We start from the raw sequence: 25,362 nt of genomic DNA, 5'->3' as shown, positions 1-25,362 counted from the left end.
GTACTGGTTACAAAGGTGTTATATTAATCTTTGTACTCTGAAAAAAAATTTTTTTAATGTTTATTTATTTGAGAGAGAGAGACAGAGAACACAAGCAGGGGAGGGGTAGAGAGAGAGGGGGTCAGAAGATCCAAAGCAGGCTCCATGCCAGCAGGAGTGAGCCCAATGTGGGGCTCATACTCATAAACTGAGATCATGATCTGAGCTGAAGTGGATGCTCAGCCAACTAAGCCACCCAGCCACCTCTATACTTTGAAAATTTTTTAAACCTTTAGGAAAGTCGTAGAAATAGCACAGTGAACATTCATCTATGCTTTACCTGGATTCACCAGTTTTTTGTTTTATTTTTTTTAAGTTTATTTATTTTTATTTTTTATTTAAAAAAAAAATTTTGGGGGCGCCTGGGTGGCGCAGTCGGTTAAGCGTCCGACTTCAGCCAGGTCACGATCTCGCGGTCCGGGAGTTCGGGCCCCGCGTCAGGCTCTGGGCTGATGGCTCGGAGCCTGGAGCCTGTTTCCGAGTCTGTGTCTCCCTCTCTCTCTGCCCCTCCCCCGTTCATGCTCTGTCTCTCTCTGTCCCAAAAATAAATAAACGTTGAAAAAAAAAAAATTAAAAAAAAAAATTTTTTTTAACGTTTATTTATTTTTGAGACAGAGAGAGACAGAGCATGAACGGGGAAGGGGCAGAGAGAGAGGGAGACACAGACTCGGAAACAGGCTCCAGGCTCTGAGCTGTCAGCACAGAGCCCGACGCGGGGCTCGAACCCATGGACCGTGAGATCACGACCTGAGCCGAAGTCGGATGCTTAACTAACCAAGCCACCCAGGCGCCCCGATTCTTATTTTATTTTTTTAACGTTTATTATTTTTTTTTTGAGAGACAGATTGTGTGAGCAGGGGCGGGGCAGAGAGAGAGGGAGACAGAATCCGAAGCAGGCTCCGGGCTCTGAGCTGTCAGCACAGAGCCTAACATGGGGCTCAAATTCAGGAACTGTGAGATCATGACCTGAGCCGGGGTTGGATGCTTAACCACATGAGCCACAGGTGCCCCTTAAGTTTGTTTATTTTGAGAGCAAGTGAGCAGGGGAGGGGCAGAGAGAGAGAGAGAATTCCACGCAGGCTCTACACTGTCAGCGCAGAGCCCAAAAAGGGGCTCAGTCTCCCGAACCCTGAGATCATGACCTGAGCTAAAATCAAGAGTCGGACACTTAACTGACTGAGCCACCCAGGCACCCCTGGATTCATCAGTTTTAACAGTTAGGATTCCATTGGAGAAATAGAACCCAAATGAATATTACAGAATTATACCTTAAACAACTGCAGGGGCCGGTGAAGAAGTGTATTGAAAGATAGTGCCTATGGACCAGTAGTCATTGTAAATCAACAGGGCAGCAATTGGAAGAAAAGACCGTCATGAGTGGGGAATAGTGAGAATAAATTGGAACCTGTAAGGAGAAACTGGAATGTGTGTCTCATCAGTTCCATCTTCAGTGACATGGGTGATCTGTAGACAAAGCTGGTGGTCTTTGGCCCAGAACTCAGAGAAGCTGAAGGTGGAGCTCTTGTGGGAGCAAGAGGAATTAGTGGCAGGCCTGGCTGCCTTCCTGTCCCTACAATGTGAGCCAGCATACCAGCAACAATGTGTATAAGCTGAACGAGCATCGGGTGCTCTATGATGACCTGAGCATAATGGCTTCTGCCTCCTTCCACTTGGCACATCTTATCTTACACAAATCTCTATTGGCTAACCTAACAGGGGAGGGATTTGGGGAAATATAGTTCTAGTTTGGCCAAGTTGACCTAGCAAAATGCAAAAGACTCACAATCTAAGTGTTGGTGTGGGTGTGGAGCAACTAGAATTTACGTGCGTGGTTAGTGGGGGTGTGAACTGGTTCAGCCACTTTGGCGTTCTTTTGGTGGTACCTACTAAAGCCATGGATGTACACCCTATTCCCCAGCAATTCCATTCCCGAGTATAGACTCAATAGAAATGAATATTATGTCTACCACAAGACATGTACAAGGTAGTTGGTAATAGTTTGATCATGATAGCCACAAACTGGAAGCAACCCATATGCCCAACAAAAAAATGAGTAAAAAATTGTGACATATACATACAATTAAATACAACTACCATATCCATCAACATGGATGAATCTCACAGACATAGTGAGCGAACTGAGTAGGGCCCAAAAGAATATACAGCTGATCAATGCAGATTTGCTTACTCATTAATATTTTATTGTAACCTCCAAATTAATACTGATTGCCATTTCATGGTCATTCACAGTTTTTCATAACTTTTTAAATGGCATTTGGATTTCTTTTTTTTTTTTTTTTTTGAGAGAGAGAGAGAGAGAGAAAGCATGCTTGAGCAGAGGGCAGGCAGAGAGAGAGAGAGGGATAAAGAGAATCCCAAGCAGGCCCCACACTCAGCGCAGAGCTTGATGTAGGGCTCGATCCCACAACCATGGGATCACGACTCTAAGCTGAAATCAAGAGTCAGACACTCAACTGACTGAGCCACCCAGGTGCCCCAGTATTTGGATTTTTTTTTTTTTTTCTTTTTCAACGTTTTTTTTTTATTTTTTTTTTTTTGGGGGGACAGAGAGAGACAGAGCATGAACGGGGGAGGGGCAGAGAGAGAGGGAGACACAGAATCGGAAACAGGCTCCAGGCTCTGAGCCATCAGCCCAGAGCCTGACGCGGGGCTCGAACTCACGGAGTGCGAGATCGTGACCTGGCTGAAGTCGGACGCTTAACCGACTGCGCCACCCAGGCGCCCCTGGATTTTTTTAAAAAATTACAAATTTTGTAATTTTGCTAATGAAACTTATATGTAATTGAGTATTAGAAAGATGCTCCAAGGTTAACTGTTCTTTACTGCAATATTATAGGTTGTAATTATCTTTTAGTTTTATAGGTATATTTAGTTGTGATAACAGTTTGTCAGAGTAACAAAAGTAATTAGCATACCATGATTGGGGACCATTACTTTTTTTTTAATGGCTGTCATTATTAACTTGAATTTTATATATGATTTACAAAGAAGAAAGAGGACTTTCTGTCACCTTTCTGTTTCTTTGAAAAACGTAGCTGGCTTTTCCTTGAGCAAGAAAAAGGACATGAAGTTGCATGAAATGTAATTATTTTTGCAACATAGCCAGCTTAGTGATAGAATGAAATGGTGTTAGGACTTAGTCTTGAAGTTATTTGGGTTGAAAAGTGAAAAGAAAAAGGGAAATCCATTGATAAGCCTGCCAGACTAATTAAGGAAAAACACATATATGATGTGAAATTGCTTAGAGTTCAGAAAAAGACAATACCACTAATAATTAACATTTCTTGAGCTAAGTAATCTCTATACCCAACGTGGGGCTCAAACCCACAACCCTGGGATCAAGAGTCACACTCCACTGACTGAGCCAACCAGGTGCCCCAGAACATGTGTTATCTTGTGTAAGCCTCACAACAACCTTAAAAGATAACAATTAATGGGGTGCTTGGGTGGCTCAGTTAGTTAGATGTCCAACTCTTGATTTTAGCTTAGGTCATGATCTCACAGTTCCATGGGATCAAGCCTGGCGTAGGCTTCTGTGCTGATAGCAGAGCCTGCTTGGGATTCTCTCCTCTCTGTGCCCCTCTCCTGCTCATGCTTACTCTTTATCTCTCTCTCTCTCTCTCTCTCTCAAATAAGTAAACTTAAAAAAAGATAACAATTACTATCTCCTTTTATCTTTTTTAAAATGTTATTTTGAGATACTTTAAGACTTAGAGAAAAGTTACAAAATAGTATGAAAGTTCCTATGTAGATCTCACCCAGCATCCTTTAGTGTTAACGTCTTCCATGACCACAGTACAATCATCAAAACTAAGATATTGACATTGTTACAATACTGTTAACAAAACTGCAGACATTGGGTTTTGCTACTTTTCCCATGGTTGTCCTTTCTCTGTCCTGGGATCCACATTGTATTTAGTCATCATGTCTCCTTGTCTTCTCCCAGTTCTCCAGTTCTTCCTTGTTTTCATGACTTTGATACTTTTGAAGAGTATTGGTCAGTTATTTTATAAACTGTCCTTCATTTGGGTTTGTCAGATGTTTTCTCATGACTAGATTGAGGTTATGCGTTTTTAGCACATCACATACAAGTGATGTGCCATTCTCAGAGTATCATCAGGAGATATTTAATACTGGTAGGTTTTTCTCTTTGGAATTGATAATGTGGGGGGAGATACTTTGAAACTATGCAGTTATCCTGTTTCTCTTCAAATTTGGCTCTCTATTCTAACATCCATTGGTGGATCTTATAATTTAGAAAATTGATGTACAGAGGTTGCATACCTTGTCCAGGATCACTTGGCTAGTTAGTCATAGAATCAACAGTCAACTGTTGAAAATTTGAACTTAAAGCTCAGGCTCTTAACAGAAGGGTAACCAAATACTTTTTCAGGTGATTATTCAATTTATTGTTAACACATTTTTAGAAATATAGTACCTTGCCAACTGTCTACATTTTAGTAACAGTTTAAAAGAATCTTCCTAAAATATAGAAACAAAATTATTTCTTCGATAACTAAAGCATACTTAGAGGTATAAACAAAGCCATTCCCTAAAAATTTTATAATGTTAAACTTCAAAAATCTTAGAAAATGATTATCTTTTAAAAAATTAAGCTTACTTGATTAGAAATGTAAGAAAGAAACTAGGAGTAAAATCCCAGTGGAGTAGGTAGAAAATATTACTTCAAAAAATATTTACTGGAGCACCTGGCTGCCTCAGTTGGTTAAGTGGCCAACTCTTGATCTCAGCTCAGGTCATGATCTCACAGGTCATGGGATCAAGCCCTGGTTAAGGCTCTGCACTGACAGCATGGAGCCTGCTTGGGATTCTCTCTCCTCTCTCTGCCCCTCCCCTACTTGTGGGTACTGTCTGTTAAAGAAATATTTTTTAAAACATACAGTAAAGCCTTAGTTTGCGAGCATAGTTCATTTCGGAAACGTGCTTGTAATCCAGAGCACTTGTATAAAACGAATTTCCCCATAAGAAATAATGGAAACTCAGATGATTCATTCCACAACCCCAAAATATTCATACAGAATGATTACAATACTGTAATATAATATAAAATAATAAGGAAAACATAAAATATAAAGAAAAATAAATTAACCTGTACTTACCTTTGAAAACCTTTGTGGCTCGTGTGAGGGAGAGGAGAGAGGAGGGTTATTATGTAGGAAGACTTTCACTATCACTAATGGAACCACTGCTATCTTTTGGCTCAATGGAATCTTTTTCTGCATGGGGGCCATTGTATATACTCACACAGATGTTGCCTATAGTACAGTATTAATGAACTCTTGTCATATACTGTATTTAATGTAACTGGCAATAAGGCAGCAGACGAAAGGGTCTATATCTGCAGTCAGCCTGACCTAGAATGAAGCAAAGCATTCCTAAGCTTACTCTTGTATGGACAAGCAAAGGACTGTCCATAGGTGCTTTGAAGTGACAAAAAATACACTAGTGCCAGTTGTGTGGGTACCTTCCAGTGTTCTGAAAAATCACTGATTTCTGCCAAACACCGTGGCCTAAGATCCGAGCATGGGAGATGATCACCCACAATCCCCCATAGAGAGAGAGAGAGAGAGAGAGTAGAACCATTGGCTCAGTTGTGATCTTGTGATGTTCAGCATCATGTACTACTCAAATTGCAAGATACCACTCGTTTATCAAGTTAAAATTTATTAGAAATGTTTGCTCATCTTGCAGAACACTCACAAAACAAGTTACTCACAATCCAAGGTTTTATTATATTTACAGAGCACTATTCTAGACACGTAGGGAGATTCAGAGATGAGCAAGTCCCTGAACTTAACCTATAATACAATTAAAGTCCTCATTGACAACAATGTAAGATTCATGGACTCTCAGGACCTCTCAGCTAAATGAATAATATACCTTCTGTGGGAAAGGGGAGGAGAATGGTAGGAGCTGAGATCTGGGCAGTCAGAATAAAACCATGTGCAGGACTTTATAGGCCATAGTATGAACTTTGGATTTTAATTGGGAAATTAATATGGGAAATTATTTTTGGAGAGATTTAAGCCAAGGACAGAAGTGACCTACTCTGACTTAAATTTTAGAAGACTCATTCTGTTTGGATAGTTCAAGAAGACCATGGATAGAGATATCTCTAACTACAAAATACAAATAATATTTATATCTATGTATATAGAATATAAATATAATAGACATAGAGACTTGAATTATAATTATTTCATTTCATAAAATGTGATTTTATACATACATTGAAGTTGTTTTGAGGTTTTAAAACCACTTGTAAGCTATTTTCAGTTTGACATCTCAGCATGTCATTTTGCAAATGATGCTTTCATTTCTGAAACATGAATAACTACATGCAAAAAATTAACATGTAAAATGTAATTTGTATTCTTGTAAGAACATTGATAGAATCTGTTTGTGTTATAATATAAATTCATTTACTTAGATTAGGCTAATTAGTCTAGAATAGATCTGATGGTCCATGGGCCAAATATAGTATGAAATTGTGTTTTACATGGCTTACTGTGTTGTAAATATTTTTGAGTTTAAATTCCTGTAGCTACACATCTGCTCTCTGGTTTACCAGTGGTCTCCACTTTCCCTATGGACTCACATGCCTAACTCACATATTCATCTATGTTACTTTCCTGGCCTTGTAGGTAGGCCTTTGAATTTGTGAACCCTTTCCTAGAATTCTGGTGAGCTTTCACTAGAGTTGCCAGGAACAGAATCCAGATTGCAGTGAATTGTGTAATAAATGAGAGATGAGGAAGTAGAGCCGTGGAAAAGCTTAACAAAGAAGAGAGAAATAGCTAGAATGTGATTGGAAATGCAAGGCGTGCATGTCACCATTCCCCCTCTGTGTTGCTCAGGGTCAGCCCATTGCTCATGGCATACTCCCCAACAAGTTACTTTTTAGCTAATTTTCCAGTTCATAGTAGGTTAGAAATAGCACTTTAGGGGCGCCTGGGTGGCTCAATTGGTTAAGTGTCCTGACTGCTAGCTTGGGTCACTGTCTCAGGTCATGATCTCTCTGCTGTCAGCGCAGAGCCCGCCTGGGATCCTCTGTCTTCCTCTCTGCCCCCTCCCCTGCTCGCGCACGCTCTCTCTCTCGCTCTCTCGCTCTCTCAAAAATAAATTAACATTAAAGAAAGAAAGAAATAGCACCTTTAAAAGGTGGATTGCTTCCTGGATGCAGACATGGTGAGAACACAAAGGATTAAGACCTGATTATCAAAAGACGAGACAGAAACCCAAAAGAGCAGATGAAAAGATTCAGAAACACAGTACCTGGAGTCATTTAGTGTAGGGTTAAGTTGCCCAGAGACCGAAGACATCACTGTGTTACAGAACAGTGTATTCAGTGTTCATAATGATGACTCTAGACATCAAAGAAAGGTTAAACTGTGTTGTGAACAGTCTTTTAGGCACAGTTAAAATGTATAATGTATTAAACGGGTAAGAGTTCCACAGTTTTCTTAACAGTGAATGGTAGTGAGCTGCATTTATGTGGAGATAAATGTTTAATTTCTTCACAGATCCATGGTGTTTTATGATAATTGAGTCTTTTTTCAGGAAAGTAGTCCACGCAGAAGGAAAGGTGTATCTCTTTGAGTTCTTTTCAGAGAACTGTTTAGCCACAAACATCCCTGGCTAATTGTGGAGTTTCAGAATTACCTTTGAGAGTCATTTAAAAAGGCACAGTGACAGGGAATATTTGGTGATAAGGTGAATGAATAAGTAAGTCTATTTACTTGGACCCTTTATTTTCTTTAAATCAAAGAATTTCACATTAGTGTTGGGCTATGAAAAATAAACTGTATCTGGCTTGACTTGATTGTTTGCATAACCGGTTTTCAAATAACTGCAAAACACTTTTTTTTCTTTTCAGGATGGTCTGCTGGTCCTCCATTATGGTCTTGTGGTTTCTCCTCTGAAAATTACTTGAAGATTCTAGCAGCATTAGGAGGAGGGAAACGAAATAATGAGGCTTCTGCAGGATTGCATTTCACCAAAGATTTCCACACAACATGTAATAGCTACCATTTTGTGCTGCTGGAGACATAACTTATCTATTTTCAGCACGTAGATTCATAACATTTATAAGTACAACTTGGAATGACGGAATGCATCTGTTTTACTAGAAACTATATATAAAAAGCATCCATAGCTCAGGGGGAAATTTTCAGAGCATTAAATTTTTAAATTCCTTGTGATCTCAAATACTTTGACATTGATTTTGCTTCCTAATCTTTGAGGTAAATCGGTTACTATTTTCTTCTTTGTTGAGCCATATCCCTTTCCCGTTGGCAGTTAGGATTCTGCTCTCTGGAATGGTATCCGTTGGGCAGTCATACTTTTGGAAAAGAAGGATGCTTTTGAACTGAAGATTCAAAGCCAGGCTTTGTTAAACTACAGAGTGTACCTCTTGGACAAAGACCAAAACTACTGGCCACTTTTGTATGTTGCCATCATATTTGGAACACGTGTCTTTCTTTTACCAGCAATACTACTACAGAGATGATATATACTTCTAAAAGGGATGAATTATCATTCTGTGTGAAGAGACTGTCTCCTGCAGGGTTTATGGCCTGTACTGTAAGCCTTCAGTGTAATAAAGACTCCTTTAACATATCTTAACAACAAGGGATGCCTCTTTGAAACATTATCTTTATTATTTGAATGTTAGTTTGATTAGCATTCACTTTGAGTATGTAGTTTGGTTGTCAGTACCTTATAACACCACTGCTTCTCAAAGTAATAAATAAACGAGTGAATTTGCAAGTTTACAGAATACTTACTCACTGTTCCTCAGTAAGTCAGTTTATGTTCATTGTCCCATTACTTTGTCACTGGGATAAAGAATACGGGTGTTTAAGAGTTCGCTCACGTGCAAAGATTTCAGTTTTAAATGTTATTTTGCCTAAAATTAGCATTGTGATACTTTCTAAAACAATATTTTGTAAACCCTATTTCACTGCAAAATTTCCAAGTCTGCATATAGAAACAAATGAATGAGGTTTGGCGATTGTTTTGTAAAGAATTTGTGAATTGTGTATAAATCTCTTCTAACATTTAATAAAAATTTTTAATAAAAATTTATTTTAACCTATTTTGAAGTGTTCATATTTATTGTGGATTGAAACAAAAATAACCAAAATTCCTTACGAGATAAGGTATCCAAATTAGTTAAAATACCATCAAATAGTTATTTTATAAACATCTTCACTGATTTTACTAGATGCTGTTATTTGACAGTGGACAGAATAGCAACTATGGAATTCATTGCCTCTTAAATGTTTCTTACCCAAATTACGTGCTATTTTTATTCTTGTCCCATGTTAACATATCTTTGTCAGGGATTCCCAAGACTACCTTCAGGTTTTGTTTTAAGTAGGCTCTATGCCCAATTTGGGGCTTGAACTCACGACCCTGAGATTAAGAGTTGCATGCTCTCCTGACTGAGCCAGCCAGGCACCCCAAGACTGCCTTCAGGTTTAGCGGTTCACTAGAAGGACTCATTATACTTATGCTTGTAGTTTATTACAGTAAAAGGATACAGATTAAAATCTGCAAAGGGAAAGATGTATATTGCCGAGTCTAGGAGAAACCAGGCATAAGCTTTCGGTTGTCTTCCCACAGAGAATACGGGACAGTGTTTAATTCTTTCAGCAATGATACGTGACATATGAAAACTATTGCCAGCCAGGGAAGCTCACCTGAACCTTAGTGTCCAGGGGATTTAATGGGAATGAGTCATGCAGGCAGCCAGTGCCCATATGATTGACTCAGCCATCAAGAGTTCAGCACCCACCCACTGCTCAAACTGATACAGCATGTCCCAGGGCCCCAAGTATACAAAAACAGGCATTCACCAGGAGTCACATTGTTAGGCTAAACTCTCCCCCTGTGGCCCAAGGTCTTAGGCATACAAGGACAGGATATTCCAAGGGCTCAGTAACATAGGAAAATACTTATTTTAAAGCAGAATATTAAATGTAATTACTTGATAAACACTTCTGCGATAAGCAAGTCAAAAGGTTATTGCTTTTTAGATATTGTGTGGACAAGATTAAAATGAAAGGAGTGATCTTCAAAGAACTCACAGCCTAACATACATCTCTCAGAATCTTAATAAAAAGCAGACACTGGTAAATACTATAAGAGTCACAAGGAGATCTATCCTTTGTATTTTTGCTTCCTCCTGGACTTGACCTCGAAGACTCCTAAAGGGGCACCCGGGTGGCTCAGTAGATTGAGCGTCCGACTTCAGTTCAGGTCATGATCTCACGGTTTGTGGGTTTCAGCCCCACATCAGGCTCTGTGCTGACGGCTCAGAGCCTGGAGCCTGCTTTGGATTCTGTGTCTCCCTCTCTCTCTTGTCTCTTCCCCACTCGCACTCCATCTCTCTCTCGCAAAAATAAAAAAAAATAAATAAAAGAATTCCAAAGAACTAGGTTATATCTTGTTATATCTATTTGGCCTATTGTTCCCACCAGGCAGTAAACCAAGTAATGAAGAACGCCGGGGGCGCCTGAGTGGCTCAGTCAGTTAAGCATCTGACTTCAGTCATGAACTCAGTTTGTGAGTTCGAGCTCCACATCGGGCCCTGTGCTGACAGCTCAGAGCCTGGAGCCTGCTTCGGATTCTGTGTCTCATTCTCTTTCTGCCCCTCCCCCACTTGTGCTCTATCTCTCTCTGTCTCTCAAAGATAAATAAATGTTAAAAAAAAAAAGTTGATTGATTGGCTTTCAAATCTCTACCCCTAAAATCAGTGTGATCTTCGGCTTCGTCAACAGAAATACAGTTTCAGATCAAGAGAGTTAATACTTCCAATGTCTGATTCATGTTGTACCAGTTCTGGGTAACATACTTAACTACTGAGAGATGGGAGGGTAATGGGATAGGGTATAAGACCCAGAACAAAAACGAGCAAAGGTTGAGCAGTTGCTTACGGTTAACTTGGAGAGGCAAAAACTTACGGCAGGACAATACAAGGTGGCTGTCTTCAAATAACCAGAGGGTCAAGGACTCGGATGTGGGAGAAGCACAAGCAAGAACAGACAAATGCCGACTTGTCTTGGGTTAGCCTGGCCGCCCCCAGCAACAGCACGCCTTCAGTGATGATGAGATAAGATCAAAGAGTTTTCAAAAAGAATTTCTACTGTAAACAAAATTAAACAAGAGTATATGAAGTAAGGATTTCAGAAACCAGCTTCAGTGGCCTTATAAGAGTAAATTTGTTTGGCATAGCTGTTTGGCACACTTTGTTTTTACCTAAACCCTCTTGGAGGTGACACTAAGCAAAGATGCCCAGAGGGATAGTTTGTGGTAGTTGTAGTTTGGCAGAATGTGTGCTTGGAGATTTCTCAGTTCCTCCCTTAGATCCGTCCCAATCTTTTCTCTCTAGTATGGGCCAAAGTCATTTTCTCTGACCTTGGGCTTCACTGAGCTTCCCCTCTGCTTCTACTGCATTGCCCTTGCCTGTTGATTCAGTGACATTCTTGTCTCTGACAGTTCCTTCTCTGGTTCCCAAGCTAACACAGTTCTATACATGCACACAATGAGTCTCCTACAGTGACTTTGAATTCTTGAAAGTAATACCTCTACCGGGGTGCCTGAGTAGCTCAGTCGGTTCAGCGTCTGACTTGGGCTCAGGTCATGATCTCATGGTTTGTAAGTTCAAGCCCCAGGTCAGCCTCTGTGCCGACAGCTCTAAGTGTATCCTCTGTGATTCCATCCTAGATGAGTATTCTTGTAGGATCACCGAGTTGTAATTGGTTTATCACATGTTTGTGTGACTAAACTTACAAGTTTTTTTTTTCTTTAAAATTCTAAGAGTTGCAACCTCTGTAGTGTGTTTTCTCATCTTGGAAACCCCTAGTAATAGAAAAGATTCGAGCAGATGCTGATTCTGAATGTTTGTCTCTGTTTTCTTCAGTAGATCATGACCAAAGAGTAGGTCCTCGTTTTTATCCCTTTTCAGTATGTTGTTCTGCAAATGAGTTTGATTATTGGCATCTCTTCAAAACTGCACTGACGAAATCTAAATTTTATCACCTATTGAGATTAATGGTCATTTCACAGATGAAATGCCATATCGATCTCCTGAAAGCATGCCAAATATTTACTTACATGGTTTGATCTTTACATTTTGATTCTGTTCTGATGATGTCTGTAGTTTTACAGAGGTTCTAATTGTGATAATATTTTCATATAAATGAGAACAGATTTTTTTCTTTGAATATTTTTAAGAAAATGTTTTCCCAAGAGAAAAGCTGGGTGAATAATATTTTAAATTAGAGATTGAAGATGGCAAAAGTTTCCAGGACAGATTTTTTTATCTAAAAAAAGACATAGAGGCAGTATTGCATAATGGTTAAGGACATGAATTTTCAAGCCAGACTGCATAGCTTTGATTCCCAGATTTGCTTCCTGCAAGGCATATGGTCTTGGACATGTTATATGACTTCTCTGATCTGTAAATAGGGACAAAGGAACCTAACTCAAAGAGATGTTATGAGAATATTAATATGAGAATATGGGAAGTATTCAGAACCTTAGCTGGCATATAGTCTACTATCAAATTCAAATATGGTCCCTATGTAGTCACTTCTTAGATTACTTTGCTGCATTAGTTCCTTTCTAATGAGTGGTGGGGTCCGCTAATATTAAAAGACTGATGTTGAAACGTTTGTTATTTTTCCTGTCTTCTTTCTGATATATTTTCTCTACTCATCTCCTTCTCTGGATAACCAGGCGAGGGACAGGGACACAGCCTCTAACGTCAGACCTGGATTCTGCTTTCACTCTAATTCTAGTCTTAGCTCTGCTGCTTATACTTTGCAGACTAGATTAGTCCTTAGACAATTTCAGTTGCCAGGAGTTCCTTTTACTGAGCTCAGTCTGGCTTGAGGTAAAGATAAAAGATTTGTCTAGCCCTGAAGGACATCAGGAACTCCATATGTCATTTATGAATCTTTATGGCAGGAAATCATGGGAAATGGAAGTTACACTTCTCCTTTATTCATATTTATGGCATAATAAGTAAACCTAAGTGAGTTAATTTTTTTTTTAAGTAGGCTCCATGCCCAATGTGGAGCTTGAACTCACGATCCTGAGACTGGGAGTCACTTGCTCTCCTGACTGAGCCAGCCAAGAACCCCTTATTTGTTTTAGTAAGCACCTCTAGGGGCACCTGGCTTGCTAGGTTAGTAGAGTGTTCAACTCTTGATCTTGGAGTCTTGAGTTTGAGCACCACGTCGGGCATAGAAATTACTTACGAAAAATGTATAATAAATACTTCTAAGGAAAAATACCTTTTTTGCCCTGCACAGTATGCAGCAACTAACTAGACCTGCTACTGATCGTATTCTAAAACTCCAGCCCTTATATTTATGATTTTGGCTACCCGCTGCTAACATTCTATAGCCCCTATTAATAAGAGCATACAATAGAGCTAGAATGAAATGTCTCAGACTTACACACAGAGACCAATTGCCTCACCAGGGGAGGGAGTGGCCATGTGGTGATGTATGGTAATTAATCGATGAGGAAGGGAGCCTGGAGACCCCTCCAAGATCAATCTTCATTTTTCTTTGTAGCCTGAACTTTCTGTTTTATTTTATTCGGAATCACTAAAGAACTGTAGAAACAAATCTTTAAATATCTGCAGTGTGATTCACCGTATCTTATTATAATCCTGGGCTATGTGTCTGTATTTCTGTGTGTTTCAAGGGATTGTAAGCAAGAATTTATGAATTTTAGCTAGTCACCACCCCCACTGAGTAAGCTTGTCAAATATCAGCATAAAACATGAGTGCAATCAAATAATCTAAGAGATCAATAGAGGAAGAGAGAAGCCATTTGATCTACATAGTAACCATTCTTCTCATCTTTTGAGGATTTGCAGCACGGGATGGTAATTTAATGATAACAATCCTTTGTTTGGCTGGATTCAGGAGCATTTGCCCCTTTTGCAAATGGCATAGACCATATGAGATATTTGAAAATAGCGAAGTCATGATTGGCTTAAATCTAAAATGTACATGAAGTTTGAACATGCAGCAAAGCTAGTAGTGTATGTTCTATAAAGAAAAATAAAATTTCACATATGAGCTCTATTTTAAGATCCTATAAAGCCCCCCCCCCCCCCAGTTATTTCCATTTTAAGTACTGGGCTTTCAGGCACACCAGCTTATTTGGTTCTAAGGGGGAAAACGTACTCTTAGGATTTAGATGCTTTTCAGGACTTTGAAGATTTCTGATGATAGAATAATAAAAATAGTATCAGTTGGAAATCAGTGATGGGTGCTCATTAGCAACCAATATTTCTAGCTATTCTTTCTTTTGTTTACATCCAGGGGTATTTCTGGCTTTTTCTCTAGGTTCTGCTTCAAAATCAATACTCTTATTAGATCTGGCTTATGTTGTCCTAACGGAATTCCTTCCAACTGAGATTGATTGACCCAGGTGGCTGTACGTAATGGTCTCAGCTGGAGCAGAAGGTATAGTAGACTTTGTAATTATATTTTTCTGATAGTTCCATAAATTCTCTATCAGTGGATTTTTTTAGATTGAGGTGAGATTTACATGATATAAAATTAATCATTTTAAAGTGAACAATTCAGTGGCATTTAGTATGTTCACAATGTTGTGCAACTACCACCTCCATTTTAGTTCTAAAACATTTCCATAAGTCCAAAATAAAACCCCGTATCCACTGAAGAGTTACCCCTTATGCCCCCTCTCTTTAGCCCTGACAACTACCAATCTAATTTCTGTTCCAATGAATTTTTTTTTAATTTTTAAAGGTTTATTTTTAAAAATGTATTTTTAAAAAATTTTTAATGTTTATTTATTTTTTAGAGAGAAAGAGAGAGGGAGAGCGCTAGCAGAGAGAGAGGGCGACACAGAATCTGAAACAGGCTCCGGGCTCTGAGCTGTGAGCACACAGCCCGAGGCGGGGCTCAGACTCACAAACTGTGACATCATGACCTGAGGCAAAGTTGGATGCTTAATCGACTGAGCCACCCAGGCACCCCTTTAAAATGTTTTTAGAATATTTACTTAATTTTGAGAGAGACAGAGTGCAAGCAGGGGAGGGACAGAAGAGAAATGGAGACACAGAATCCAAGGTAGGCTCCAGGCTCTGAGCTGTCAGCACAGAGCCTGACGCAGGGCTTGAACTTGTGAATAGGGAGATAATGACCTGAGCTGAAGTTGAACACTTAACTGACTAAGCACCTAGGTGCCTTAATGTTTATTTATTTTTGAGAGAGGGAGAGACAGAGCACCAACAGAGGAGGGGCAGAGAGAGAGAGGGAGACAGAGAATCTGAAGTAGGCTCCAGGCTATGAGATGTCAGCACAGAGCCTGATGAAGGGCTTGAACTCGTGAATTGGGAGACCATGACCTGAGCCAAAGTTGGACGCTCAACCAACTGAGCCACCCAGGCACCGCCCCTGCCCCGTCCCCGCCGCCGCCGCAATGAATTTCTTAATACATTTCAAAAACGATTTCATATTTGCCTTTAGAGTCATCAATGGTGGTTCTGGACTCCCTGCTTTTGTTCACAAGTAAGTTTTAGAAGTTTATCTGCAGGACTATAGGTGATTTGTGTTGTGTCTGGAGCTAAAACTTGGACTCTAGTTTCCAGACAACAGCTCAAATCTTGCCGTCTTCTTTAGCTAGTGCAGTAAAATGAATTCTAAGTATCCTGGATTGATTACCTCTTGAGGAATTGTCCCTGCTGTAATATTCCTTCATTTCCAGGCCCTTTGATACTGAGCTACAGAGTTCCTTTGCAAAATTGCATTTTAAAACTCCTTTTTAAGAATTAGGTAATCACATCTAATTCTGTTTCATTTTTAGTAGGAGGTGACTCAGTTGGATGGGCTCAGAACCCAGTTTTGAGCTCCCACGACCTCACTGCAATGCAGGACGGTAACAGGTTCAGGAAGTCTGGAAAGCAGTTTGCCTATGGGACTTGGTGTTGCCCATGGTTTCTGGGGCAGAAAAACCTGAAGTAAAACCTGGTGAAGAAGGGGTGAAAAAGGTGATAGAAATAAGGATTCCCACTCCCTCAAGTGAGGGGACTTGCTTTTCTGTAGAGAAGCAATATCGGAAAGACAAGCACTGCGGTCAGAAGATCAAGGCTCAAATCCCAGCTCCCTAACTCTGTGACAATACACATGGGTTTTAACCTTGCCATTCCAAGGCTCTATTTCTTCATTTGTAAAATGGGTATACAAATACTATCTAAAGAGTGGTTGTGAGGTTTAAGTGAGATAATTCTGTTTGCTGCCTAGAACAGTGTCAGACACATAGTAAGTAGGTACTGAATAAATTAAAGCTGTTATTAGTCTCAGGAGGCAGGGGATCTCATTGTCTAATGAATGTGAAAGTCATATTGGTTATCGCTAATGCGCTTTGTGGGCAGGCTTCCCCACAGTCTCAGAGACTCCCTTTGTTGTCCTGTTCTAGTAGTTGGTTCCTCTTCTCCTCCCCCCTGCCTTATGATTCTGAACCCTGTTTCCTTGTTACTGTAATGGTCCTGATTTACTAATTTATCAACTCCAGGCTTTTAATGTCTTTATAACTGAGCTCATGGCAACCAGTGGCAACTCGCTGAAAATAGATGTAAATTAGAGCTAGAGATTATATAACTGTAATCAAAAGATGCTGGTTTTCCAGAGACAGATCCATTAACCAAATACGTAGAATCCTTAGAAGTGGCAACCAATATCTATATTGAAAACCCATGTGTTGATAAGACTATTATTTTTATCCCTAATAGGCCCTGAAAGATGTTTGATTACTATAAAGCTCTCACTGTTAGTGCAGGATGAACATCTCTTTTCCCAAGCAGTTCCGTCGATGTATCCTTGCGTGGCATGCAAGTACTCTCAGCCAGATGGACTGAGAAGGACAAGATTGTTCAAGATTCGGCAAGCTCCAGCTTCACCACCACTATCGGTGGGGGTGGCACCCACATCCCCTCATTTCAGTCTCCATCCTGGAACGTGACATGGCATTAGGGAATCTCAACTCCATGGACTTCTGGATACCAGAAGTAAACAGTCCAACGAGGAACCCCAAGCCCCTTGATATGGACAAAGTTTTGTGTATTTTTCTGGAAAAAGGGTCCATAGCTTCCTCCAAGGAGTCTGCAATCCATCAAAGGTTAGCAATCATTACAGTGGAGGAAACTTCTACTGCTGCCTATGTTCTACCTAAACATATCTGCAGAAGTATAACCTCATTTTCAAAAAAGGAAAAGATTCTTATTGTTTTGAACTACCTTTTATCATATGCGTTCTGCGCATATCCAGGCACAGAATCTATTGTCTTGCATCATTTGTTTGATTTGATTCCTCCACTCCCTGCCATAAACTGTCCATTTAGCGCATTACGTGTTTCAGCCAGTGTGAAACACATGCAGACTATATAGCCCCAAGGCTTGGGCAGGGGGAAAAACAACCCTAAATGTAGATGCGAGGAACAAAGCATAAATAATTTCCAAATTATCTGGGGGTACAGTTGTCTCATTGAACCAAAACAGTGCTTCTCTCAACTGAAATAGCAAAAACCACAGAACACAAGTTATGTTGGTGGGATTCGTGTGACTTTTAATTCTTATCTTACTAATGTTTTACAGGAAGTCTGAGGAGTAAAGACAGGGATGGAGTGAGGGAAAGGAAGAAGAGAAAGCATCTTTCCAGTTCCTTGAACCATTGCAGCAGGTCCTAGGATAAGAAAGTTTAGTAAAAGCATCACGCCCTATCTGTTGTGAATGGAGATGTGTGACAGAGACCTGGCAACTCTTTAGGTCTGGTGGAAGTGAATGCAGACAGAGAATTAACCCGACATCAAACTTGGCACATGTACGTGGAAGACTGGGCAATGCGGCTGCTACACAGTTGGGCAGATGAAAAGCTGACTCTCCAGAATGTACTTCCTAGCACATGAGTAGGAGCATATGTACCCCTTCTCTAGTCTGGGCGTTGCTGCCTCTCCAGTAGGGAAGGGAGACCCCACCAACCATGCAGCAATGGGAAAACTGTTGGGCAGGACTCTTTTATTAAGACAAGAGAAAGATTTCTTTTTCATGTTTGCCAGTGGTGTTGATTGACCAGAGGTGACTTCTTTTACTTTTGGGCAGTAGCATTGTTTCTGGGGATAATATAATTACACTTAGCGCTCTTAAAAGGCATAGGAGAGTAAAAGCAAGCCCTTGTTAGGACCTAGACTGTGGAAAAGGGGATAAGTGGGTTCTAAGGGTCAGGGTACGAAAGAGCTAATTCTAGATCACCACAAATGAACTGACACAGAGCAATGAGACCTTGGCTTTTCCCATCCACACAAATACTCACCTCTTCTAGCTTATACTACTAAATCTAAGGTCAGCTTAATCACAGCTTGGGACACTATTAGTGTGTTTCTAAAGTTAAAGTGAACAGCTACATTCAGAATAAAGTACTTTTTCCCCCCTAATTAAATGGATTTGAATAAGCTGAAAGCCTAAAATCTAGGGACTCCTTTCATTATTGTATTTGTTGGGGTGACCCTTAAAACTTATCACTGCTTTTTTTTTTCTTTTTTCTTTTTTCCTTACAGAATTGGAAGGACATGAAATGGGTAGGGAGAAGTCATTCCACGAATCACAGAAATGGTCAACATGCATCTAATTTTACCCATTGAACAGAGAGAGCTAAAGGGGGTAAGTTCTTTTGAGAAGAACCTAAATGTGTTTAAGGGGGAAGAATACTACACTAGCCTCTTTTTTTTTTTTCCTGAATGGAAGAAAGGATACAAGGAATTGTGAGAGGTGGGAGGAAGTGTCCGTTAAACAAACACCTATCACTTGTGAAGCAGTTTTGTCAGAATGGTGTTGGATGTGGACCATTGGTTTACCTTTGGCAGTGATCTTATGTTTTATGTACCTAGAGTGAGACTATATAGCGGGGTAATGTCTGGGTATAGCGAGCAAATACAGGTTTTAATTTCAATTCACAGCAAATGACGATGATCACAGATTTAGCACCTTGATTTGTACTTCCTCTGTACCTGAATCATCTAATGCTGTGAAGCCTGAGCTTTAGGTGAGAAAGCGGAATTCTTAGATAACTCCTCTGTGGTTGTGCTAGGACTGCAGCTTGCTCCAACCTAAGGGGTGCTTTTCTTATTAGAGAAAGTAAGGATTCAATGCTAAATAGGAGACTGAAGCCTTGAAGACATTTTATAGTGGTGACAGGTGTTTTGGTTCAGGAATAGGCTCTTTAACAAGTCGAATGCATATTATCCCCTCTTAAGCATTAACCTTATTAAAGCAACAGAATTAAATTTTTTGGCTTGAAGTGGTACTTTCTTCTATATTCAATTTCTCGGTTTTCTTAGTAGATATGACCGTCTCCTCCAGTATTTCTTCAAAACTTTCTCCTATCTGGGAGGTTTTCTTAGAGGCCACCTTAGAAGCCTCTTCCTCCTCCTCCTCCTCTTTCTTAAGAGACAGCCCAGTGGATGAGACTTTGGAGGTTGTAGAACTGAGGATTCTAGGTGGGAGCAGATAACCCGGATTGGGAGGTGGATTCAGCCCTGAAATGCTTAATCCACTGGTGCTAAAACGTGTCTCTTCGCCTTCCAGCAGTTTCCTGTAAATCCAACAGAGAAACATTCTTAGGAAGTCAACTTGCAACTTTTTTTGAAAAGAACTTAACCCTCCAGCTGCTATTCATTTTAGAAAGATTCCATAAGACTCTTCAGTTTCTTCATGAGATTGAGACCAATAAATATTGAATGCCAAGGCTCAAAGACTTGGAGTTTATCCAGCACACGCACAGGTACACGCACACATGCACACTCTCACATCTTCAGCACCAGCTGTGTTTAAGGCACTGTCAAAGGGAAACCTATCCTATTCACAAATATGTTCAAAAAGGAATTTCTGTACAATTCTCCTTGGCCTCATCACACCCATTTTTGGCATTTAAGAGTCTACAAAGCTCTAGGGAGAAGTAATGTTACTATTTAAAACCTTAAATGCAATAGGGATAAGGAGGTGAGAAGTCCATAAAGGAGGAAAGAACCACCTAATTCAGCCTGAACTTGAGATTTGTACTTTTTTCAACGTACAAAGGGAATGGAACCAACAACACAAAAACCAGTAAATGAAACTGTTTCAGATACCAGACTTTTTCTCAGCCTCACCTAACCAGCATCATAAGTGTGGCCCCAATACTTTGTTTCTCATAACTCTAATAATTTTTATGACCTTTTCTTTAAAATCAGAAACTCAAGAGCACCTGGGTGGCTCAGTCAGTTAAGCATGTGACTCTTGGTTTTGGCTCCGGTCATGATCTCACGGCTTCATGGGTTCAAGCCCCACGTGGGGCTCCACGCTGACCATGCAGAGCCTGCTTGGGATTCTTTCTCTCTCTCTCCCCCCCTCTCTCTCTCTCTGCCCCTCCCACACTTGCACTCTGTTTCTCTCAAAATAAATAAATAAACTTAAAAAAAAAAAGAAACTCAAGACACTATCAAATACTCTTGGAGTTTTGTTTTGGAGTAGTATACATAGTGTAAAAGAAAAAAAAAACCTCTCAGATCTGGGTTGAAGCTGAACTCTTTCATTTACCAGCACTATGACTTAGAATAAGTTACACCGTCAGTCTGTGGTTCAAGTTTCCTCATCTGCAAAATGGAAATAATATGACTACATAATTTAAATATAGTATCTAATATAGTGCCTGGCACATAGTAGTCATTCCAAAAAGAGTAGCTGCTGTTACTACCTTTTTTTTAAAGGTTCACTAAAACGTTGTTTGAGTAGAAATCCAGGGGGATACCTCACATATTAGGATGTTCTATATTGTATAAACCCTATTTTTAAAAGTTAGAGTCTGGTGGATTTTTTCTTTTATTCTTTTTTTAATGTTTATTTTATTTTTGAGAGACAGAGAGAGAGAGACAGAGATAGAGCACAAGTGGGGGAGGGGCAGAGAGAGAGGGAGACACAGAATCCTAAGTAGGCTCCAGACTCCGAGCTATCAGCAAGGATCCCAACGTGGGGCTTGAACTCATAAACCACAAGATCATGACCTGAGCCGAAGTTGGACGCTTAACCAACTGAGCCACCCAGGTGTCCCACAGTCTGGTGGATTTTATGTCAACCTCTGGATACTCACATTATTTCTTTAAATCCTAGCAGAGGTAGGTAGACTACTCCAGGACTAGTAAGGTGGAGCTGAGATATAAACAAGTTGAAGGACAGAGGGGTCAGCTCACCTGCACAGGGCCAGTGATGTCTTTCTTTCCTCATCCCCCCTCACCCATCAGAAATCAGAGAGACTGAAACCACTTTATCCACTTATTGGGGTAGTGTTGCCCCAGATGACTGGACCTGGTTGGGTGAGCATCCCCTCTGAAATACCTGTAAGCAGCAATCTCAATATCAAGAGCCATTTTGACATTGAGCAAGTCCTGGTATTCCCGAAGGTGACGAGCCATCTCACTCTTGGTGTTCCTCAGATCATTCTCCAGCTGCCCGATGCTATCCTGAAAAGTGATATATCCAACATATTTGAGCCAGCTGAAATTCAGTAAGATTTACACAAAGCAAGGGTTCTCAATCCTGACTCCACATTAAAAATCTAGGCCTGTCCCCTGGCCCGGATTCTGACTCATTTGTTCTGGGGTGGGGTTCCAGGAACTGCATTTTTTCATAAAGGTTGGATGATTTGGGTGCATGATCAGGGTTGGGCACTTCTACTGCAGGGCATATGGTTCTTGATTGAACATCGGAGAGATATTTTCTCTTTTTTAAATGTTTATTTATTTTTGAGAGAGAGAAAAAGAATGCTAGTGGGGGAAGGGCAAAGAGAGAGGAGGACAGAGGATCCGAAGCAGGCTTTGTGCTGACAGCGGAGAGGCTGATGCAGGGCTCAAACTCACAAGCCATGAGATCATGACCCTAGCTGAAGTCGGACACTTAACCAACTGAGCCACCCAGGCACCCCCCTCTCTCTAACTTACTTATCATCCCTCCTTTGTTTGTTGTATTGCTGCTGAATAACTCCATTGTTGCATGTCTTTTCCAAAACCAAAGCCTCAGGTTAGAAGCTTAGACTCAGAAAATTCCAACTGTGAAAAGCACAGAGGATGGCAAGTCTTCTCTGTCTCCATTCGTTTTGATGGTTTCCTGGAAGTCTGCTACTCAATCATCTTACTGAAAGCATTTTACACAATACATAAGGAGGAAGCAGAAAGACTCCATGGAATTGTTTTAATACAAATGACAGATTTAAATTATATATTTAAAACAAAACTAACTAGGTTCATGTAATAGCTTTGCTCCAAATTCTTTCAGGTGCAAACCCAGGCACGGAAGAAAACTAGCTTTAAAGTTTTGATTCTTGAGCAGACAGAGGATTTTTTTTTTAATGATTTATTTATTCCAAAAAATTTTTTTAACATTTATTCACTTTTGAGAGAGACAGAGCACAAGTGGGGGAGGGGATTGAGAGAGGGAGACCCAGAATCTGAAGCAATCTCCAGGCTCTGAGCTGTCAGCACAGAGCCCGACTCAGGGCTCAAACTCACGATGGGAGATCATGACCTGAGCCAAAGTCAGATACTTAACCCAACTGAGCCACCCACGCACCCCAACAATTTATTTATTTTTATTTAAGTTTTTTCCTTTGTTTATTTTGAAGAATGAGCAAGAGTGAGTGGGGGAGGGGCAGAGAGAGAGGGGGACAGAGAGAATCCCAAGCAGGCTCCACACTGTCAGTGCAGAACCCGACGCGGGGCTTGAACTCACAAACCATGAGATCATGACATGAGCCAAAGTTGGATGCTTAGCCGACTGAGCCACCCAGATGCCCCCAGAGGATCTTTTCAAAACACAGCAGATTTTGTTGCTTACTTTCTTGAAACCTTCTAAGAGCTTTAGAATAAAGTGCAAACTCCTCAGCATGGTCTATACTATTCCCCTTGCTCAAAGTGTTTCAGCTACCCTGGCCTTTTTTGCTCCTTAAACTTACCAATGAACTTACTAAGTTCATTGCTGTCCCAGGCCCTGTAGGCTAGCTATTTCCTCTATTTGGAATGCTCTGTAGTGGGTCTTCCGTGGCCAACTCTGTGTCATTGAAGATTCAGTTCAAACGCCCTCTGCTCAGATAGGTCTTCCTTTGTGTCTAATGGAGGTACCCTTTCCACACTGATCTAGCACGGTATTTTACCTCAAGCCAGGCCAGTAGCTAGCCTGGGCAGGGGCTTTGTGCAAATGAGAAAAAGGCAACTCCAGTGAGAGGACAAATTACAAGAAAGCACATACTTGAAAGTGGCCACTCTGCTCTTGGCTCTTATCATTATCTGAAATTTTCTTGTTCATTTAATTTCTGTCACCTTCCTTTATCTCATGGTTTTTCAACCTGGGAACTATTGACACTTTGGGCTGGATAATTCTTTGCTGTGGGAGGTTGTCCTGTGCATTGTAGGGTGTTTGGCAGCATCCCTGACCTCCACTTGTAGCACACCCCCTCCCTCCCAGTGGGGATAACCAACAATGTCTCTAGACATTGCTAAATGTCCCCTAGAAGGCAAATCACTCAAATCAAATGTAATTTACATGGAAACAGGGGCTGTTTCTGTTTAGTTCACCCCCAGCAGCCCAGATCCTAGCACAATGCACACTGAGATGCTCAATGAATAATTGTTAAATGAATGAACGGTGCTACACAAGCACTTTTCCTATGACCTGAAAAGATGTGAGCTAATAACCCATATAATTCAGTTGCAGCTCTGTCAACGTAAAGAACACAGCAATTTAGAGTAACTTTTGTGAATGAGTGATGCAAATAAACATCAGAAGCCTCAAGAAGTAAGTGGTGAGGGGCCCTCATAACTTCCTGTGTGGGAAGGATAAAGCGGTGGTGAAGGCAGTGCTGATAACATCAGGGGGTGCAGACTTCCAAATCAGGAGACTGCAGAAAGAATGAAAAACTCATACCACCTACCTGTTCTATAAATATTGACAGGAATACCGCGAAAGAGAGACTCAATTAACTGAGGGGTACAGAGCAGGGAATGACAAGCAATAGGGAAAATACACATTACACGGACAGCGATGGGAATATTCCAAAGTGTGTTAAGATATCATAAGGGCTTGGGGCGCCTGGGTGGCGCAGTCGGTTAAGCGTCCGACTTCAGCCAGGTCACGATCTCACGGTCCGTGAGTTCGAGCCCCGCGTCGGGCTCTGGGCTGATGGCTCAGAGCCTGCAGCCTGTTTCCGATTCTGTGTCTCCCTCTCTCTCTGCCCCTCCCCCGTTCATGCTCTGTCTCTCTCTGTCCCAAAAATAAATAAACGTTGAAAAAAAAATTAAAAAAAAAAAGATATCATAAGGGCTTAAAATGGTTTTTACCAAAAATTTTCTTGATGGCTGTTACCAGAGTTTAAACTAATCTACAAACAAGTCTGCTAGTGAAGCATTGGGGGTAAGAGAGGCAACACTACCATGGTAAAGGGGAAAAGGGGCAAGGGGAGGAGGCTTTTCATCACGTGAAGTAGCAGGAGAAATGAAATTTGAGGAAAAGTGGAGGATTTCATCAGGATATTTGGGTTGTATTTCTTGCCCTGCCACAAATACCCAACATACCTCAGTCAGTTTTCTATATTTTAGTTTCTTCAAAACTTTCATTTCTACATATGGAATATTATAATGTTTATTCTTAATTATTCTATAATGATATACTGAGATCCTCAAGTTAGGATTCCAGCTTAAGGGACCTCACATTACTATATGAGTCTATTATCTGTTAAATTAGATAACAGGCATTAGAACAGCACTTGTCACATAGAAATTGCTCAGTAATTGCTAATGATTTTTATTACTGTTAATATCATACCATGTGACTCTATACCCTTTTTAATCAAATGGACAGATTAATCATGTGTCCTCCCTACAACCCCTTGGATCACTAAGGAAAGCAATATATAATAAAACTTTAATATTAGATAGTTGAAGGCATATTCCTTAAAGCACCAGATTTTTAAAAAAAAAACAATTTTGAACAAAGACCTTTCTAAAGTGGCTTCTACCATTTTTTAAAGGTTTTTATTTTATTTATTTATTTAAAAAATTTTTTTAACGTTTATTCATTTTTGAGAGACAGGGAGAGACAGAGCATGAGTGGGGGAGGGGAAGAAAGAAAGGGAGACACAGAATCTGAAGCAGGTGCAGGCTGTCAGCTGTCAGCACAGAGCCCAACTTGGGGCTGGAACCCACGAACCGCGA

The 25,362-nt window shown here is 40.4% G+C and overlaps 2 protein-coding genes across 4 annotated transcripts in view; one reads left to right on the top strand and one right to left on the bottom strand.

Annotated features, from left to right (window-relative positions):
* PCGF6 (polycomb group ring finger 6) overlaps positions 1 to 9,166 on the top strand; it is a 35,224-nt gene extending 26,058 nt beyond the window's left edge. The window contains exon 10 of the mRNA XM_047073398.1: positions 7,958 to 9,166. Coding sequence (XP_046929354.1) covers positions 7,958 to 8,014 — 57 coding nt within the window. The 3' untranslated portion in view covers positions 8,015 to 9,166. The remainder of the gene's footprint in view (positions 1 to 7,957) is intronic.
* Positions 9,167 to 17,675: 8,509 nt separating this feature from the next.
* The window catches only part of INA (internexin neuronal intermediate filament protein alpha), a 63,144-nt gene continuing 55,457 nt past the window's right edge, over positions 17,676 to 25,362 (bottom strand). For all 3 annotated transcript variants that reach the window (XM_047073395.1, XM_047073394.1, XM_047073396.1), the window contains 2 exons: positions 21,497 to 21,621; positions 17,676 to 19,718 (listed from right to left, as the gene is read on the bottom strand). In XM_047073395.1, coding sequence (XP_046929351.1) covers positions 19,406 to 19,718; positions 21,497 to 21,621 — 438 coding nt within the window. In that variant the 3' untranslated portion in view covers positions 17,676 to 19,405. The remainder of the gene's footprint in view (positions 19,719 to 21,496; positions 21,622 to 25,362) is intronic.

The sequence above is a fragment of the Lynx rufus genome, unplaced genomic scaffold (genome assembly GCF_022079265.1).
Source record: "Lynx rufus isolate CCGP_SWC_20201006 ecotype Redwood Valley unplaced genomic scaffold, mLynRuf1.p SCAF_11, whole genome shotgun sequence".
Classification (NCBI taxonomy): Eukaryota; Metazoa; Chordata; class Mammalia; order Carnivora; family Felidae; genus Lynx; species Lynx rufus.
Note: the sequence above shows the minus strand (reverse complement) of the source record. Positions and strands in the feature narration are given on the sequence as shown.